Raw genomic sequence first — 20690 nt, forward strand, 5'->3', positions numbered from 1 at the left:
AGATGCTATACTCCTATTGATGCAGCCCAGAATTGCATTGGCTTTTTAAGCTGCCGCATCACACTGTTGGCTCATGTCAAGTTTGTGGTCAACCAAGACTCCTAGATCCTGGAAGAGAGGTCTCTCTCTCTCTCTCTCTCTCTCTCTCTCTCTCTCTCTCTGTGTGTGTGTGTGTGTGTGTGAGAGAGAGAGAGAGAGAGAGAGAGAGAGAGAGAGAGAGATATGGAACTAAGCAAAGAACGTGCAGGTGAGAGAGGGAAGGGATGACAGCAGCAGTCTAGCAAACATGCTCTACTTTGAGGAGAGAGGTCTGCAGCCTCTCACCAATGGCCTGTTCTTTTGTTTAGTTTCTTTTTTGTGTGTTATTATGAGGGATGCAAATCTTAGAATGAAATATAAAATAAATGCTAAAAACAAGTAATGCCTGTGCACTTATTGTGCAACTCCCCCCCCCCCCCGGGTCCCCAATGGCTGTAAAGAAAAAAAAGAAGTGCAATAAAATGGACAAGCTGCCAAGGGACACAACCCACGTTCATTCGAGAGCAGAAATCCTTACAGTGGGCTGCCCTTCGTCAAGGAAAAAAACCCCTCATTGCCTCCCCTAAAGTATCTAATGCAGTCAATGGGACCAACAAGCCTCACTCTGGACCATGGACCACTAGGACAAGCACATCAAAAAGAAAAGTTAAGTGATGGCTGGCGGGAGGGTGGGAGGATAGGGGAGCAAAGCAAACAGACTTTACACTGAAACATTTTGTTTAGAATCATAGAATTGTAGTGTTGGAAGGGACCCTGGGGATCATCTGGTCCACCCCCTGCAATGCAGGAACACGCAGCTGTTCCATACGGGTATCAAACCTGCCACCCTGGAATCATCAGCACTATGCTCTAACCAACTGCTCTACAGTCCTGGATTGTAGAGCTGAGCTTTTGGCTTATTGAGTATTCGGTTGGCCTCTGTGTCTGCTATGTTCAGAATCTGCCTGCAGATATGAAAAGTGCAGAGCTGAGTAGTTCTGCAGGGAATTCTGCTGGAAAGGCCTCCTGCCTCCCCTCAAAGCCTCGGTGGCCCAGGGATGTAGGCATTCATTTCTCACTGAGCGCTGGGCAATATCTTCTGGGACCCACCAGGAAGCACCAACTGAAGGAAGTAAGGAGATTTCCTGGTGTAGAAGAAACCAGGCACATGAAAGAACTTGGAGGGTAATCGCACATATTGAAACCACCCGCCCACCCCTGTATCCAGGGAATGGATGAGAGAGGGGAGGTACTCACAGCTGCCGGGAAATAGCGGCTGGACTTGAAGTTCTTTAAGGCCATAGAGCAGAGAAATGTTCCCAGGAACAGAATGTAAGACATGAAAGTGATGTCAGGCACGAAGTTGCAGCTGTTGCCCACTAGGTGGCCTCCGAGTTGCACACACTCTTGCTTGGTCAGCAGGGACCAGTTCCCAAACTCGGACTGCTGTGGGGAAGAAAGCAGCAATCTCACGGAGGAGCAAGTATACACTGCCTGGCTTAAAGAAACGGATCCCAGCCCTGAGCAAGGCAGAAAGGCCTAGGATGGATGTTTTGTGGAATTGATCCCAGTTTCAAGCATCATGATGACGTCTCTCTGTAGGCACAGCATCCCTGTCTGCCTTTCGTCCCTCTCCCTGGTCCCCAGCCGCCCTGTAGGCAAAGATTCGGAGCAGGGACAGGGCTGGCCAGACCAACAGGCAATGTGAGGCAGCTGCCTCAAGTGGAGGTCACTGGGATTCGGAGTGGCAGTGGCTGCCCTCTGCCTGCTTCCCTTGAGCCCTGAGGCTCTCCCCCTCGGCGGTGTAGTGTGGGGGGTGCAGGGGGGCCCGGCTGCACTGGGCACAACATCTGGGAGGGGCACCCACACTCGCAGCTCTCTGCCCCTACCTGGCTCACTCACTCTCTCTCACTGCAGTGCTGGCTGTGCGAATCCGATCCGAGCCGCCGGGTCGCCGCCCACTGTGGAGGGGAGGGTGCCAGGCGTGCGGTGCGGTGCGGAGAGAGAGCGAGGGACTATCTGGGGGAGGGACAGTGCAGCGGGGGGCGCAAATTACTTGCCTTTGCCCCGGGTGCTGACAACCCACGCTACGCCACTGCTCCCCCTCCCTCAAAGGACAGAGCAGTGTATGCCCTAGGATCTCCTTTGCCTCAGGTGTGGCGTCCCATCACTGACATGGAAGTGCACTGGGCTTGTAGAATGGGTGGGTGGCAGAGAGGTCCATCTTTGCCCTCTCCTCCTAGGCCAAATCTGAATGAGGAGCGCATGGAACATACAGAGATGCTGTGCATCTTCCCATATAATAATAATAATAATAATAATAATAATAATAATAATAATAATAATAATAATAATTTATTATTTATATCCCGCCCATCTGGCTGGGCCTCCCCAGCCACTCTGGGCGGCTTCCAAAATAATACATCAAACATTAAAAGCATCCCTAAACAGGGCTGCCTTCAGATGTCTTCTAAAAGTCTGGTAGTTGTTGTTCTCTTTGACATCTGGTGGGAGGGCGTTCCACAGGGCTGGTGCCACTACCGAGAAGGCCCTCTGCCTGGTTCCCTGTAACTTGCCTTCTCGCAGCGAGGGAACCACCAGAAGGCCCTCAGTGCTGGACCTCAGTGTCCAGGCAGAACGATAGGGGTGGAGACGCTCCTTCAGGTATCCTGGACCGAGGCCCAGCACCAACACTTTGAATTGTGCTCAGAAATGTACTGGGAGCCAATGTAGGTCTTTCAAGACCAATCCTTTTACCACCAGGATGCTGAAAGGACAGCCTTAGTAGGTGGGTTGAGTAAGGGAAAGAGTGTGTCTTGGCTGCACATCTCAAGGCCACAGTCACTGGCAGCTGCAGCCAGGACGACCCTTTCCCCTGCCCTCCCACAGCAGGCTCACCCCATGATTGCAACTTGCCCTCTGGGCCACTTCACCATTAACTAATAAAATGGGCAGGAGAATCTATTTGGGATTTGTTTTGGGGGTGGGAGTTACGGGATGACTCCAGAAGGACTGCAGAAGGGTCTAGCATTTGTCAGGCTGTGATGTTTTCAAAAGAACGACATTAAATCCACATAAGGGTGATGATGGATCTTGGCAGTGACGGCTACTGCATGATGACCCCTTGGCCATTCCACCTATCCCAGCTATGACACCAGGAAATAATTCAAGGTCTCCAAGGGACATGGAGTTCTAGATCCTCCTTTGGTCGGTTGCATTAGTCACAACATACTGTAGACTCTTTGAACCTTGGTTTGCTTTCATTCACATCCTAATCATTGAAAACGATTTAATTTCTTACCTCTCCCAAACTGCTGAAGGTCGGGAACAGTGTCTCGTTCAGAAGAGAAGAGTTGTCTGAAAGAAACAATGGTTAGGTCCAAGCTGTTTGAAAGAATATATTTCCTCATGCAACCTGCCCAGGTTTTGAGATCTTCAGGGGATGCCCTTCTATTGGTCCTGCCACCCTCCCAGGCACATTTGGGGGGGGGTGCAGGTGAGGGCCTTCTCTAGAGAAGCTAGACCGGCTCCCTCCTTGCATTCCTTCTGCTGGCAGGTGAAGACTTATTCCAACAGACTTTGGGGAACTGAAGGTCTGGTGCTCTGCTGTTTTTATTGTAATTACCTGTGTGGTTTTAATATATTTTTATGTATACATAGTTTTAATTTTATCAATGTTTAATTGGTTTCTATTTTAAATATTGCCTTTCCTATGTTTTAAGCTGCTCTTATTTGACGGGTGAGCTCCTGTTGCTTGGTCCCTGCTCCTGCCAACCTAGCAGTTTGAAAGCTCATCAAAGTGCAAGTAGATAAATAGGTACCACTCCGGCGGGAAGGTAAACAGCATTTCCGTGCTCTGCTCTGGTTCGCCAGAAGTGGCTTAGTCATGCTGGCCACATGACCCGGAAGCTGTACGCCTGCTCCCTCGGCCAAGAAAGCGAGATGAGCGCCACAACCCCAGAGTCGGCCACGACTGGACCTAATGGTCAGGGGTCCCTTTACCTTTACCTTTTTATTTTTGACTGTAAAGTGCCTTGAGTCCCCATCAGGGAAAAAGGCAGATATAAATAAATAAAATGATAATGTAAAACATTGATTCATATTTTGGACCATTGTACAAGTCCACTGTTGCCTGAAGATGGGGGGGGGGGGCAGAAACTAAGCTGAAGAATTCCTCAGATGTGACCCATCATGGACCAATCGGACCAGAGATACAGGCAGACAACAGCTTCCCTGCAGGGTTTCCAGCCATCCCAACCCACCCATTGCAACAAGCATGGGCTTCTCATCTCACCTCTCTCTGGCACCCGGCAGGTGCAGCTGTACAAGGTGACATCGCTGATCTTGTAGTCCCAGTTGACTGGGTAGTGTTCCACCAGAGACAGCATCTTCTTAACTGCATCGTAGATGAAAATGAAGCTGATGAGGGCACAGAAGCCTTCTTCGGTGAAGCGTGTGAAATACTGCACCAAGTAACTGGCTTCAGTGGCCACCAGGATGAGGCCAAAGAAGGCCACCCAGAGGCCAATCCAGAGGCGGAATTCTAAGTAATCCAAGCTGTAGTCTCTGGAAGGAAGGAAGGGCCAAAAGAATATTCCTGAATGGGCTGCTTCACTTGCAAGAGAGCAGACAGTTAACCACAAGGCGCCACATCCTACTCTAACCTTCTTGCCCTGGTGTCTCAACAAGGTAGGCACATAGCAGCTAAGGAGTTACATCTACAGCCAGTCTTCCGCTATTGGGAGACTGACATTTCAGCACTTTCTCTTGCCAGCTTGCAGGTCGGCTCCCCTCACTTACAAGAAGGTAGAAAGAGATGGTAGTCTGAGGCCCCCTATTTCTCACACGCACACCACTCAGTTAATAACTGAAATTATCAAATTATGAGCCATGGAATCCATGCACTGGGATGGGGGGGGGAGAGGTAGAATGCGTCCCTCTTCTCCCCAGAGGCACCAGCCTCGTCAGCTGTCAGGCTGAGCTGAAGGCAGCTGAGCAGCAATGCCTGGTCAAGACAGTTTGCACCAGGAGACAAGCCCTTTGCTTTCATCCAGTGATAGCCTGCTTGCACTTGATCAGCTGAGGCCTACTGCATGATCCTTTTTATGTTGGGAAGTTAAGCCAGGCTGACTTTCTTACTGGGCTTGACATACTGAACCGTGCTCTGTAAATGCTTCGACACATTTCCCAATAACAGTGAACATCCTGCTATGGAACTTTGTTACAATACAATTATGGCTGCAAAACACTTTTATGTACAAATAAGGAAGGATCCATTATCACCAACAATGGAAGAACAGCTGTTAAAACTGACTGACTTAGCTGGGATGGCAAAAATGACATGCTTTCAGAGGAAAGCCATTGTTAACGTTTGTTAAAGATTGGAAACTTCTCGTAGACTTTTTGCATGAAAAGAAAATGAAGTAATGATATCTGGATTTGAGGACTGAAGATACTGTTTATAGAAAGTGGCTTTATGAAATGTAATATTGGATTGGACAAAGTGAATATTGTTTTTCTATCGTGGACAGATGAATAATCAGAAATTCTTTATTTTCTTAATCTTATTTTTCTATCCTTTTTTAAAAAACCTCTTTTCTTTAATTTTTAATTTTTCTTTCTCTATTCCTTTCTCTCCCTCCTCTCTCTTGAATATATTCAACCTCTCTTGAATAACCCCGTCATTCAGGGTCATAAGCAAGGACAGCTCCGACGGCTTGCTTCCAGCACGAACACTTGCCGATATGAGGGGCCTTACTTACTTGCTGAAGGAGAAAAGAAGCCGCTCAAAGACCAGGACAGGCCCCGTGCTGCTTAGGATGGTGAGCGGCTGGCCAGAAAACAGGCAGAAAAAGGCTCCAGCAAAAGCAGTTCCCAGGAAACTCTCCAGCACACCCTGAATCGCAGGAAGAAGCACATGGCTCTGGTTGGTTAAGTGGCCAACCCCCGTCTAACTGCTGCAGTTGGGCTGGTGGGCATGAGATCCCCCACTCCTGTGCAGCAACCAAGGAGTGCCAGAGCTGCATTCCCTCCCCTCCCCCCGGTGTGCCTGTGCAGGTTGCTGTGGCAACATGAGGCGGGGGAGCAGAGGTCTTGAGAACCACAGAGCGCATGTGGGCATTGCGAGCAGGACTCTTGCTCAGACCTGCATGTTGTCTGTCGCATCTCCCAGCATCCCTCCAAAGGTGATGGCGTTGGTGACTGTGGCCAGGTAGATGTACAGGATGGCTGAAAGGCACTGGATGTTGAGGGCATCATAGAAATCGCTGCAGTACCAGCGAGCTTTTCTCTGGATATCCTTCAGTAACCCTCCAAATAGTCTGCAGCAGGGAGAAAAGGAGAGACTTCCTTAATCCCGGGATTCTAATTTGCTGCATGTGGTTGTTTTGGTCCCCCCCCCGCCCCTTTTCCCACCTCCCACTCCAGGCCAGTGCTGCAACGATGCACAGCTGGCCTTGCTCCAGCCCTGTACCTGTGAGCCTCCCCACTCCGGAGGCCTGGCAGGAAGCCCCTGCCTACCGTCCCCCTCCCTGCCCTGAGTTTTACCTTCCGGTCCTCTTCAGCTCTTCACTGACGTGCTGATGCCCATGGGCATGACGCTCGTCCGCAGCAGACAAGTGCCCACTCGCGTGAGGATTCCACTCGCGGAAGTGCAAGGCGATCCTAAGAATGCAAGGGACACCTTTCAGGATAGAGGCATTCTGGTTTGCACAGAAGCAGCATTCTGCTGGGGGCTGTCGATCCTCCGCTCTCCTCTCTATTCCTATCTGCCACTGAGAGGCTCCAGTGGCTTGTACGGAAGATGCAATGATACACCCTCCGAATGCCTCATGGCACAATACTCAGAGAAATAATGGGCAGCGTCATATCTGATCATAGAACTGTAGAGTTGGAAGGGAGCCCAAGGGTAAATCTAGTCCACCCCCTGCAATGCAGGAATCATTGATGCAGCCCACATGTTAGCAGTGGTGGCAGCAGCATTACTGCAGGTTCGTGCCTTGCCCCCATCCCACCACTTTTTTTAAAAAACAAACAAACCATAAAGGTAGCCCATACAGCAGGCATAGGCAAACTCAGCCCTCCAGGTGTTTTGGGGCTACAACTCCCATCATCCCTAGCTAACAGGACTAGTGGTCAGGGATGATGGGAACTGTAGTCTCAAAACATCTGGAGAGTCAAGTTCGCCTATGCCTGGCACACAGCTTTGGAGTAGTTTGGTTTCAGGAAGCAATGGAACTGTGTGGCAGAACAGGCAGCCAGGATGCCCTCCAGCAAAGAAGCAAATAAAAACAGAACACACACAAGACCTGATGGCTGGAGGAACAGGGACTGTGTTGCCTGACAGTGTCACAAATGGAGTGGAACAGGCACCAGCGCCTGCAACATTTGCATGCCTTGGGCCAGAGCGGCTGGCAAGGACCAGAATTTCCCAGCAATGAGATATAGAGGATGTTCACAGTAGTGGCTTGAAACACAGTGAGGTAATTTGCCACCCCCTTAATTTTTTATCATCTCTTTTTTTTTTTAACATTTCATCCCAAACATAGATTCCAGAGCTGTGTACACGCATATAATCAAATATCTCTACAATATTAAAATTTTAGCCAAAGAGATCTAAGAATCAGCAACTTTCTTTCCTGTTCCCAGCTCCTCTCTGCACATACCTCTTCTGTGGTGAGGGCAAGCATTTTGGGGGGGCAATTCGAGTGGTTGGGTCCCATTTGCCCGGGGGTAGGACAGTCAGTTCATCCAGAAACTCATCAATTCCTGCAGTGAGGTCTTCTGCGTCTCTTGCTTTCCGGGCAACCCTCTGGAAAAGCTGGAAAGGAATGGAATTAGTCCCAGCTCTGCCTGCTTACAGGAAAGACAAATCACGGGAACACATTCCGGGAAAGCGCAAGGCCTTGTGGTGGTTGCCTACATGCAGCAAAACAGACTTGTGACCTTACACAATCTAAAATGTCAAGAAAGCTGTTCACCCTTAAACGGAGGAAATCATGGACAATTCAGCCATTTGCTGTGTCAATGATAGAGCATTAAGGGGCTTACTGGGGCCAAAGTATCATCACAACTCTAAAGTTACATGTTTTAATCATTAAATTTGCAGCTGGAAAATAAGTCACTAATGCATAATGCAGCTCCTTTCTAGCCTACGTAATAATTTGAAGTTTTCCTACATCATATGCATTATATTTTCTACATTAAAAATGCTCTGGGGAGTTCTTTTTATTAGTTTAGAGCAGATTTGCTATTGCTCTTTGCTGCCTCCAGAAACCAGCCGCCCCCTCCAAGACACGTCAGTTTGAAACAGAAGGCAGGGCTGTATGAGGTTTGCTCAGTCATACAATAGTCCTTTCACAAAGAATATGGACAAACTATGTTCATAATACATTTCATGATAATTATGATAGGGTTCTGAAAAATATTGACAGCCCATTAAAAAGTTTGAACTGGTGGCAACCTTACCTAGCAATCCAAGACCTGTTCCTCCCTGGGCAATTAGAAGATTGACTTTAGGGGTGCTAATCACCCGTTTACTTCTTCAGCTTTTAGCACCATCACGCTATGCCAGAACTGCAGTGTGCGGCCCCTTCCCTAATTTTATGGCAGTGGTAGCAGATCTTTGCACCTCCCACCCAGAACCCAAACTCACCTCATCTGTCAGGAGAGTAGCCACAGCCCTGCCGATCTCATGGTAGGCCTTCACTTTGGCTCTGGGGCCCAGGAGGATAAAGAGGAACCTAGATAGAGTCACAGCAATGTCAAGAGTGGGGTCAAAGATGAGCCCATTTCCCTCCTTTCAAAGCAAGCAGCTCACTGAGGCCTCAATCCTAAACTCAGCACAAATTGCTGAGGTGAAGGGGCTCTGGCTCTTTATTCCTCGCACTACTAAGGAAGCTCTCAGGCTGATCTTCTACTGTGCTGCAACACGTTTGATACAGCGGTCAGAGTGAGAAAACGGCGGCTCATTAGGCCATCTGGGACAGGTGACCTGAGGAACCAGTTAGGCTTGTCTCTGTAGGACTGATGCTCTAGGCTGGGACCCTCAGTCTGGACAACTCTTTCCTCTTTATTTGCTTGACCTGAAAGCTGGCCACCAGGCCACCTGTCAATGCTCCTTCCATCTCTGGTTCTCTTCATAGTTACCAGTCCACTCAGGAACCAGCCATCTTAACTTGCCTCTAGCCCAATGGATCTTGGTTTGCCAGCACCCCCAGGTGTAGTCTGGCTCAGGGTTTGGTCAAGGACCGACAGAAAAATAGAATCCTGCCTAACTGAGAATTCCCTAAACCAGAGATAGCTTTCCAAGTGTGCTGACAACTTCCATCAGTCCCAGCTGGCATGGCCTCTGAGGTTGATGGAAGTTGTAGTCCAACAACACATGGAGGCACCATATTGGCTATCCCTGCCCTAAGTTGTGTGGGACTGGCTGCCATCATGCTGTGAGCGTAACTGGAAGGAGCAAGATGGCGGCCACTGAAATGGAACAAATTATTTCTCAAAAGAATGGGGAGAAAGAAACACCACAGCAATGGCTTGCCACTGAGCATACTATCCACAATCCTGGCAAATACGGGATCTGGTCAGGATTGACTGCTGTTCACAGACTTAGCATTGAATAGATTGAGAATATTTCAGAATGACCTGAAGTGTGGCCTTGTTGAAGCCAGTTAAGCAATTTAAATGGTTTCCCACCACCTCAGCCCCTCAGGGGTTGCCATGCCATGGGGCAACAATGCATTGAAACACAGCTATCCAGGCATAGGTCAGCTGGCTGATGACACCTGATCATCTCTTGCCCACTATATCTTCAGGAGGTAGCACCCAGCTAGCTACCCAAGTGTAGGGTTGCCATATTTCGGAGAGCAAAAAAGAGGACACATTTGCCGACTTCTACTTTTAACTATGGATTGCTATGATGACTCTACCAATGAAAAAGAGGATGTGTCCTGGAAAAAGAGGACCTTTGGCAATCCACAACTACACCCATCTAGTTGTGTATCAGAACACAGACAACTGCAATAATTTCCTATGCCAAGAGCTGCAGGACACCCTTTTCACTCTAGCATCTACGGAGGAAACTTTGCTGTCCTGACCCGCTCCCTGTTTGCTTCTTACCTGCTGGGGAATGCAACTTCTGCTAAGCCCCCAAGAAGCACTGGTTCCTGCAGACGCACAAAAGCAACAAAAGGTTTCTCCAGGAAGCTGGCTTCTCCTACAAGAATGTTGGCCACTTCCGTCCCAGCTGGAATCTTCTTCTTAAAGTGATTATTAAGCTGCAGTGAGAGAAAAATCGAGGGTTGGTGATCCATAGCTCAGAAAGCAACGGTAAGGTGACAGAAGATGTGCTGTGGACCATACAGAGGAGAGAGGGAGACCTCAACAACCATTAACTCTTTTTTTGTGGAGTGCCCAAACTAGGGAAGTTGCTGGTGACTGCTGCACATTTCTTGATCCAAAATAAAAGCATCACCTGGGAAGTTTCTCAGTCTCAATGGTACAGCCAACCATTCTGGACACTGCCAGGAAGATATCCCAAATCAGAGGTCATTCTAGTGATGTATATCTTCACTCACAATGAAGCCAGGCAGGGGCTACTGGGTACCCCTGCATTTCACAACTAGGCCAAATTCCACACAAACTAAGAAACAAACATTTCTTTAAAACATACATTTTACTCAGCTGACAAAAACCAGTGAAATCAGCGCTAAAGCAGCCTGGCATGAGTGGCTCTCTGCCATGGTTAGGAAGGGTCTCAGCAAGTGCAAGACTGCCCTGCCCTGGCAAGTGAGGGCACTGCAAAGAGGTTCACTTTCCCCTTGCAGTCCCAGAGTCACTGGCAATGGCAATGTTGGCTGGATTGTGCTAGGAAGACTGTGCAAACCTAAAGTTCTGCTTTGCCCTTGAATTCCTTCTGCAAAATACTGACAGACTGGAAGAACACTCCTTCTGTTCCAGGCAATGCTTTTTTGTAGAAAAAATGTGCCAGAACTCACCTCAGTTGCCAACTCAGACGCCAACATTGACACCATCTTGAAACTAAAATCACGTGACAAGATGTCGGGCTACACTATCTTATAGGATGGTTCAGACTGTGTCCCCACATGCCTTCACTCATTAAAGGGGAGCAAGGCGCTGTGTTCCAGCATGTTCCGCCAGGGAAAAAGCCCTGGTTCCAGGGATGGGAAAATCAGGTGTTACTGGTCCTCTGAATGCTACTGAACTCCAGCTCACAGCTGCCCCCATCCTTGACCGTTGACCATGGAAGTTGGGGCTGGTGGGAGCTCCAGTCCACATCTCCCACCCCTAACTCTAACCGAAGGATACTTGCTTCTTTTTTTTTTATATATATAATATTTTATTTTCCGCATTCAATAAACAAAAAAAAGAACAAATCGACAAACACATCAAAAGGAAAAAAGCAAAAGAAAAACAATACATACATTATACAAAAACATAAAGAAAAATAAAAACGGTAAGAATAAAAGAGTTAAAAACAAATATTGTATCATTATATTCTTCAGCATTAACTTAGGTCTGCGACTTCCCCATGCCTTCCCACTCTGTATTCTAGGTCTTATATTCTGGTAGTAAACTCTTTCCCTCTGACGTATCTTTGGTTCAGATTAATATTATTGTCTTATTTATCCTTACATTTCCCTATGTCTTATTAAATATACTTTCTTTAACATTGTCATTTTTATAATAACATTCTTTTACATTCAATCTGATAACCTCAAACGTTCGTAATTTTATAATGCTTCTGTAAATAGTCTTTAAATTTCCTCCAGTCTTCCTTCACCATCTCTTCTCCCTGGTCTCTGATTCTGCCGGTCATTTCTGCAAGTTCCATATAGTCGATGAGCTTCATTTGCCATTCTTCCAGCGTGGGTAGATCTTGCGTCTTCCAATATTGCGCGATGAGTATTCTTGCTGCTGTTGTAGCGTACATAAAAAAAGTTCTATCCTTCACTTGAACCTGTTGGTTTACCATACCCAGGAGAAAGGCTTCTGGGGTCTTTCTAAATGTGTATTTAAATATTTTTTTCAATTCATTATAAATCATTTCCCAGAAAACCTTAATCCTTGGGCACGTCCACCAAAGGTGAAAAAAGGTACCTTCTGCTTCTTTACATTTCCAGCATTTGTTATCAGGCATATGATACATTTTTGCAAGCTTGACTGGTGTCATGTACCACCTATATATCATTTTCATTATGTTCTCTCTTAAGGCATTACATGCCGTAAACTTTATTCCAGTGGTCCACAACCTTTCCCAGTCAGCAAACATTATGTTATGGCCAACGTCTTGAGCCCATTTAATCATAGCCGATTTCACTTCCTCATCCTGTGTGTTCCATTTCAGCAGCAAATTATACATTCTAGACAATATTTTTGTTTTAGGTTCTAATAGTTCTGTTTCCAATTTTGATTTTTCCACCTGGAAGCCAATTTTTCTGTCCATTTTAAATACCTCCATTATTTGATAATAATGAAGCCAATCTCGGACTTAGGATACCAACTCAGACGCCAACATTGACGCCATCTTGAAACTAAAATCACGTGACAAGATGTCGGGCTACACTATCTTATAGGATGGTTCAGACTGTGTCCCCACATGCCTTCACTCATTAAAGGGGAGCAAGGCGCTGTGTTCCAGCATGTTCCGCCAGGGAAAAAGCCCTGGTTCCAGGGATGGGAAAATCAGGTGTTACTGGTCCTCTGAATGCTACTGAACTCCAGCTCACAGCTGCCCCCATCCTTGACCGTTGACCATGGAAGTTGGGGCTGGTGGGAGCTCCAGTCCACATCTCCCACCCCTAACTCTAACCGAAGGATACTTGCTTCTTTCGTGTTCCTTAACGTAAAGGACATCCCTCCCTGAATGAAACCCCATCCAAACTTCAGAGCTGAGAGCTAGAAGCAGGTATGGTCTTTCAAAGCCATGAGGAGCTGATTGAACAGAATTTAAAAAGGGGTCCTGTGTGGAGATGTTTTCCCACCAGGAAAGAGTCCTTGTAAAGGACCCGAGAGTTCTTCTAAAGAGGCCTTTGAGGCCTTTGCAACCTCCCCTCTCTCCCTACATGCACCACACATTCCTTACCTGTTCCTTTAGGGGCACCTCTGAGACCTCACCCACTAGATCTGAGCGGCTGTTAGCTTTGTCTGAAACAGAAATTAAAAACCAAAACCAAAATAGAGAAAGCCCCATGACACTTCTAAACACAATTCCATCAAAAGACTACACACAGGAGCATATTAGTAAGTCACTACCCCTTCAAAAGGCGTTGCCTTGATACCTGGGATGGATAACCTGTGCTCCTGCAGATGACACGGGATTTCAACTCCCATTGGTCTCAGCCAGCCCAGCCCGGTGGCCAGGGATGGAGAGATCTGTAGCCCTACAACATCTGGAAGCTGCCAGGTTCCCTTTAAAAGGAGTAAATTATATGGTTCCACCAGCACATCTGAATCCAGTTATGCAGTCATTCCTCCTGGGATTAGTGTTTAAATGTACTCCTAATCATAAATAAGTCATACTGAGTTGAATAAAAGGAGGCAATCTTTAGCTTATAGGTAAGTGGATTTCTGGTGCCACCACCTGAACAGTGTTCTACACACTGGTTGCCTGTTTGCTGTAGCCTGGAGTTAAAGAGCAAGGGATGAGACCCAGGGGGACAGCGCAAGGACTTCTTACCAGAGCAGGAGGCCACACCCATCTCCACTAGCATCCTCAGCTGAGATTTGGTGATGTGGTGATGAGGCTTGAGGAGCAGGACATACATGAGTTTCTTTGAGAGCTCTGGCCTGAGGGCATGGTTCTCTATTTGGGTTCCAATCACCTTTTCTTGAACACAAAATAAACACAAAGTGAGTCCTCTCGAAATAAGGGCTCCCCCTCTCCTTTGCTGTAAACATTTATAATCTTTGGCATCTACTGAAGAAGCCTTTTTATATTTTAATTTTTTTAAAAAAACTGCCTTACTAGAAAAACTGAAGAACCTTTAATATAAATCACCATCATGCAAATAAAGAGCAGTTTTCAAATGACATGGAAATGAATCTGTCCAGAAGGATTTCCGTACAAACCACCCATTATTGACTCTTCTGATAATCAGGGAGTCCATCAGTTAGGGTGGTCCCCTTTATAAGTTGCTGAAATTCTCCCTTCTACACAATGGAGGGTGGAGGAACAGAATGTAGGCCACTGGGAAGTGAAACGAAGAAAGAACAGACCGTGGTGTTTACCTGAAAGCAAAATATGTTACAGTGACCAATTAACAAGCCGGAGTTGGCGATAATAACACTAAAGGAGTTGCAACCCCACTCGTACGTCGCTAATGAGGGACGGGGTTCTCTGAACACGCAGGGATCTAGGCACACTTCCCACATACCAAGTATTTGCTTAAAATTGCGAGCTTCCAAATCCAGCAGGACAGCTCCTCTCTTTATACACGTCCGTAGCTCAAACAGGCTGTGAAGGGAGAGCGTTGTCACGTGAGGCTTGCTCCAGCGTTCTCCTCCATCTTCCACTTTCTCTTCAAACTTTATCCACCTCAATTGGAAAAAAGTGAAGGCCACATCTGAGATCCTTGTGCATGCAAAATTTCTGTTTCCTAAGCCACGACCACATGGCTTCACCAGAATGTCTTATTTAATTTTCAAGTGACAAGATTTTGACTCTTGCACTTAAGGAGGAAAACATAAGAAATGACAGCTCTAGGATAATTAAAACTAGTCAGGATGAAGACATGAGGAGTTTGGTTTTTAAAAAAATCAAAACCGGAACTTATTCCCCCCAGGTTGTGGTCCTGACAAATATCACCTTGAAGCGTGTCTCTGCCGTGAGGAAAGATGCCACTGCCAGGATTACAGTGCAGGAGCAAAAGGTTAAAGGAAACACTCTTCCACCCTCCATGGTCCTGATTTTAAAATGAATAAATACATAAACAAACAAACAAACAGAATGAATCACGCACACTGCCAGCCCACATGTGAATGTCCAAATTGGCGCTTTGGGAAAAGCGCGGGAGCATTGTTCCCTCAGCAGGTTTTTACTCTTCTCATGGTTGTTTGCTGGTGATATGCATGTAAGGGAATCCAACCCTGATCTGCAGAGAACCTTGCAGTACATCAGCTATTGGCCTCCTTATCAGGCCTCAGCAGGAGCCAGACTCCAGGTAAGAGACAGGTAGAGTCCATGATTGCATGTCACCCTGCTGGCAGAAGTTGCGTGGGGCGGACAGCAATTTTCACTGATTTCCCCTCCCCCCACAGCTCTCTGTGGCTGAAAACAGTAGGAGAGGCACCACAGAGGACTACAGGGAAGGATGAACTGCTAAAAGGCACCCTTCTCTCCACACACTTCTTCTGCCAGGAGCATCCTGTGATTGGAACTCCCGCTAGCAGAAGCCTGCTTGGGACTGAAGCCAATTCCTTCTACAGTCTTATCAACTCATCACTTAGGATTTATCTTGGCTGCGCTCCCTAAAAACAGGGAATAACAGGGCAGCCAAAACTATTTTTGGCAAACTGGTCTCTTTTTTAATTTTCAAGGGCTCCACAAATGCTTACATAATGCCTTTTTGCCAGGCACCTGTATGTGTAGCAACTTAGAAACCATGTTTTCCAATGGAACAGTCAGTGGATGTTTTCAGAGTAGGGTGGGCATGAAACAGTCTATTTTTGTGTTGCGAACTGCCCTGGGATCTACAGATGAAGTAAATAATAATAATAATAATAATAATAATAATATACCAAAAATTCATGAAGTTGACTCTCTAATCTGAGTAGAAACAGATATTTGTAGAAATGTGAAACCTTATCAAACCTAATTCTATTTCATTTAGCAATTTCCTTGCCATTTCACTGTTTGTATTTGACCACCCAAAAGGAGTATCCAAAGGGTGCTTGCCCAGGGCATTGGCCAGTAAGGAAGGAATATTGTGCAAAGCTGGTGGCTTGCATTCTCTGGTTGCCTAGGCAACACAGGAGGCAGCGGCTGTCTTGGATCCATGTTGGGCACAGTTACCCTGCCCAAATGAACCAGGCCACACAAACCTCCCCAAATGCTCATTTTGCTCCCAGAGGCCACTTCACACTTTTGGAAGTGGGTCAGATTATAAAAGCCTTTCCTCCAGCCTGGGATGGTCTCTCCAGGGACATATGCCTGTCGCTGAGTCCAATCTCTTTTAGTCTTTTTCACCATAAGCAAAATGTTGTACAGCATTGCATTTTTTGCGTGCAGATGTGTATTTTGCAAAAAATAAAATTAAAACAAAATCCTGTTGTTGGTATACGACCTCAGCACAAACACATGAGGCCATGAATGGCTGAGTGCTGACAGCTCTTATAAGGAAGCAAAGTTGTTCTCCAGAAATAGGTCAGAGTGACATGATGAACTGATCTCTCAGGGCACCGCATGATAAATCAGGGGTTCAAAGGGCAACCAAGCTGCCTGGCTGTCAAACAGCTTAAGGTGGCCATGACCTCCCTGACTTGCATGCAGTCACTAGGACAGCACAGCCCCTGTGTCCTCTCAGCCTTTCTCAGCCTTGGGTCCTCAGATGTTGTTGGATTACAACTCCCATCATCGCTAACTAGCGGGACCCTAGCTAGGCTGAGAAAGGCTGTCCTGTGTGCATACAACCCTATGCACTGTCTGTTTATTTAGGACATTTTTATACCACCCATCCTCAACATTTATTCCAAGGCTTGTCTTTGTGTAGAGAACGTACAGGTACTTGGGGGAGGGCGTTTAGAAAGGGACTTGCTGCTGTGATCCTGCCCCATATGCTCATTCACTGCAATATCATCTGATGCTGCGTTCACTAGCAGAAGCAGGCAGGTATAGCTCGCTAAGGTCCCTGAGTGCAGTTTCCCCCTTCCCATATGCAGTTGCCAACCTATTATTATTATTATTATTATTATTATTATTATTATTACTATACTGCAGAATGCCCACATAAACCTCCATCTAAGGTGAACAGCTATTGCATAGGCTAAATACTGCTAAATACCCTCTACTGTCTCTATATAGGGTCCGCATAGATCACATGGCATAGGCTACAACTGTGACAAAATCAGAAAGTTTGAAATAATATATATGTCTCACACCAGGCAACTCAGGAAAGTGAGCCAAGCCAACACTACATATCAACACACATATATGCATAACACGGTCGAGAAATTAAGCATATAGGAAACAGTTATCCATTTTTCAGAGTAAAAACAGTCCCAGAGACAATGAGTGAACCTCGGGTGGAGAACTCACAACACATGCAGGTGGGTAACTCAAAGAAGCAAGCCAAGCCACACACTACAAGTCAAGTTACACGAATGAATTCTGTAAAGGAATTAATCATGTAAAAGGCATCCTTCCAGAAAAGGTCATAAACAAATAGGGGAGCACCCCTCTCCCCACACATGATCGCCACTTGCAATCTTCAAAAAGCAGAGATCTACTTGTGTACCTGAGCCTGTGATTGCTCCATGCAGAAAGGTGAGAGGGTAAAGGCTACAGGTACAGATTGCAACTATCAGTTGAGATGAACAGTGAGAAAGAGGAGGAAGGAATGTGGTCAAGAGTGGACCATTTCTGAAATCTCTCTCAAGTGTCCCCTCAACAACATTTACATGAAATTCCATGAATTTTAATGTGATGGCTATATGATGAGCATGAGTAGAAAGAATTCTATGACAAATCCCAGGATATTGTTGTAAACAATGCATTTCTACCACTATGTTCACTAACACACTCTTAAATGACACACGTATTGTCATCAAAGTCAAATTTTTGGACATGTCAAAAGGCTTGCAAAATATTTTTGAAGAGTAAAAATATCACTTAAACAAGATGTGATGATTCCCTACTCAAGGAGCCACTCACAGCTATGTGTTCTCCTTTAAAAATGAGTATTTTTATCATGTAACATCAGTAAGACTTCTTGCTGAAAGTGTGTGACGCCAAACTTTTCAATGACAACAATAATATTTGGCAAATTTGCAACAGTTTTTTGCTCGCTCAAACCACTTTACACATATTAAAAGAGCTTCGCTACACTGGGAGGCAGTGTGGCTTAGTGGCTAGAGTGTCAGACTAGGACCTGGGAGGCAAAGGTTCAAGCTCCACTCGGCCACTGGATGACCTTGGAGCCAGTCACTGCCTCTCAGCCTAACCTCCCTCACAGGATTGTTGTGGGGGTTAAATGAGGGAGGCAGAGCACCACGTACATCACCTTGAGCTCCTTTGAGAAAAAAGGTGGGATGTAGATGCATTAGCTATGGTGCCGTTGGGAGTGGCAGGCCTAGTTAATTTGTTTATGAACTGATATTTCACCTGTTGTTAACCACTGTGCTTTACCCACTAGAGTGTGCTGCCGCCATGCGTTGCCCACGCTTCAGGATGAGAACATGGCAAGCAACATTGCCTGTGAGATTATTGTGTCTGGTGTGGCCTCTGCCAAATATTTCAGCTTTCCTCTGTGTTTTCTGCTATGAGTCTCCACAAACCCTCCCTCATCTTACCTTGGCATTTGCCAAGCAGCCAGGATTAACAGTTGAGCATTGCCCTGAGTGTGAATGATGCCTTCTACTCAAACTTGTTTTGGGCACAAGCAAGGAGGCTGACTTTTAATATCAGGGTTTTAATATTTGAAACAGGCAAGGTTGAATTTGTGGCATTTGAGAGGTAGACACCCCACCCGATTATTCACCAGGAGAAATAACTTGATGAGAGACCCTAGCCTACTTCCGGCTGCCAAAAGAGCAGCATGAGGAGGAAGATTCCCCCCCCCACTGCCCCCCCAAAATCACTTCCCCAGTGGTGGCCATGGGCTGGTCAAAGTGCCCCCAGCCAGGCAGATTGAAGCATCCAAGTGTATGAAGCTTCCTTACCCCAAGCCATTGGCCCATCTAGACCAGAATTTGCACACTTTGACATCTGGCAGCTCCCTAAGAACTCAGGCAGGCTGAAGTCTTTCCCATTCCTGCTGGGAAACCGCTTAACTGGAAGCCCTGCAGAGTGAACCTGAGGCATTCTGCACGCAGAGCATGTGTTCTGCCACAAAGTTCAGTCTTGAGTGAGCAGCCACCTACCTGGCGGTTTGCCTCCATTCCAGTCCTTCAGGGGTACTGAAGAGCTCAGACAGCTGTATAAATAGCACTGGGCAATTTGTGCCTTCATTCTCCTCCGCCTCCTCCTCCTCCTCCTGTTTCAGCATAAGGCTCACTCTCTCTGCTGCTGGTGAGATGCTGGAGGTGAAGATACTTCTCCCAACCGCTTGGCAGATGACCACAGAAGTTCTGCTGGGGGGCTCCTGCTCTCCTCCATTGCTGTTGCTCGTCCCCTCGGCTTTCAGCGTCAGGCCGTCTTTCCTTTCAGCTGAACAACCCTCGCTTGCACCCAGGGCGCTTGCTTTGGACATCCTGAGCCTGGGCAATCCTTCAGCACACCTCTTCCCTCCTTGGCAAAGCCTTTGACCCCAGCAGAGCAGGAACTGAGCAGACCCAAGACATCCTGCCTTTTTAAGAGCCGAAAGCCGGTTCAGGTCAGAGGAAGGCAAGTGGATGGGAGCACCGCCCAAAACAATATTATCAGGGAGAAAAACTCTTGCCCTGCAGATACCGGCTGGAACTCACTGGGGCAGCTCCATTCTGCCCACCTGATCGCAAGGACCGCCTAGCCCACATGGAAGGGGGCTTGTTTACAAGGGTGTACTATTTGAAGCCTTGGGCTGGCCATCCTGGGAAGTGGAGAAATCTGAGACAAGAAAAGTGTTGAGGTGGGGGAAGGAGGAGAAACCTGACACATCTGAACCTTTGATGGGGTGGAAGCTGGAAGGATTTGCAGAAATTGGAGTAGAAAAACTAAGGCTCTCTTGACCTGGCCCAACTCCAGAGTCCCCCATGTGGAGGAGATATAGGCACCTGCAAGGGGATATGAAACCTGTGACTTCCCAAACACAGATTTCGTGTGTCTCTTGAGTTGCGCCAGGGCCAAGACCCTCCTGCCCTTTCTCATGGTCATTCGGGCAACGGGTGATTCTTATTCTTATTTTAAAAGATCGGAGTTGAGCAGGAAACCTCTAAAAGACCCCAGTTTATATTTACCTGCAAATTGCCTTGAAGTCAACATCCTTCTTTTTTCAACTTTAACAATGACCATTGCATATTATGCCTATTGAATAAATGTATCCACCTATGAATAAATTAATATATGAACTGTGCAAGTTTATTGGCCTCCTGAGTTTTCAATGCTTCAGCACAAATACCTTGAGCACTTTGCAATTCTAGTTTTATCCAAGACAAAGTCCTGATCGGGCATATGGTTATGAATGATTAAAAGAAGAGAAATGCTTGTGAATCGAGGCGTTTGTAGCTGGAGGCATATATGTGACTCTGTTTGGGGATGCTTTTTTGTTTGTTTTTCTATACGGCTCTGAAGCGCTCCTCCCCCATCTAGCCATGATTTTGGACGTGAGCATGGAATGCGGGAACGGGCCAGGGTTGTTTCAACATGATGTGATTAATGGGAACTGCTAAATGAGTCGTCCATGTTTTTGGCATGAGCAATAAATAGTGCACCTACGAGTCAGAGAAGGATTCCTTCTAGGAGGGAAAGGCCTCTAACTCCTCCTTTTTACCCACAATAAATCCCCCTCCTCCCACCC

At 46.7% G+C, this 20690-nt stretch overlaps 1 protein-coding gene across 3 annotated transcripts in view; it reads right to left on the reverse strand.

Annotated features, from left to right (window-relative positions):
* SLC4A9 (solute carrier family 4 member 9) overlaps positions 1-20073 on the reverse strand; it is a 40467-nt gene extending 20394 nt beyond the window's left edge. For 2 of the 3 annotated variants that reach the window (XR_014513130.1, XM_083448602.1), the window contains exons 1-13: positions 19117-20073; positions 14415-14575; positions 13718-13867; positions 13124-13185; positions 10138-10295; positions 8672-8759; positions 7683-7837; positions 6565-6681; positions 6164-6338; positions 5781-5914; positions 4313-4584; positions 3320-3375; positions 1276-1464 (exon numbers count right to left, since the gene is read on the reverse strand). Coding sequence is in view for 1 of the 3 variants with exons in the window: in XM_083448602.1 (XP_083304728.1) it covers positions 1276-1464; positions 3320-3375; positions 4313-4584; positions 5781-5914; positions 6164-6338; positions 6565-6681; positions 7683-7837; positions 8672-8759; positions 10138-10295; positions 13124-13185; positions 13718-13867; positions 14415-14575; positions 19117-19445 (2046 nt within the window). In the remaining 2 variants the exon portion in view is untranslated. The remainder of the gene's footprint in view (positions 1-1275; positions 1465-3319; positions 3376-4312; positions 4585-5780; positions 5915-6163; positions 6339-6564; positions 6682-7682; positions 7838-8671; positions 8760-10137; positions 10296-13123; positions 13186-13717; positions 13868-14414; positions 14576-19116) is intronic. The other variant, XR_014513129.1, reaches the window with a different exon arrangement.
* Positions 20074-20690: the final 617 nt, after the last annotated feature.

The sequence above is a fragment of the Podarcis tiliguerta genome, assembly GCF_965153285.1.
Source record: "Podarcis tiliguerta genome assembly, chromosome: 7".
NCBI lineage: Eukaryota > Metazoa > Chordata > Lepidosauria > Squamata > Lacertidae > Podarcis > Podarcis tiliguerta.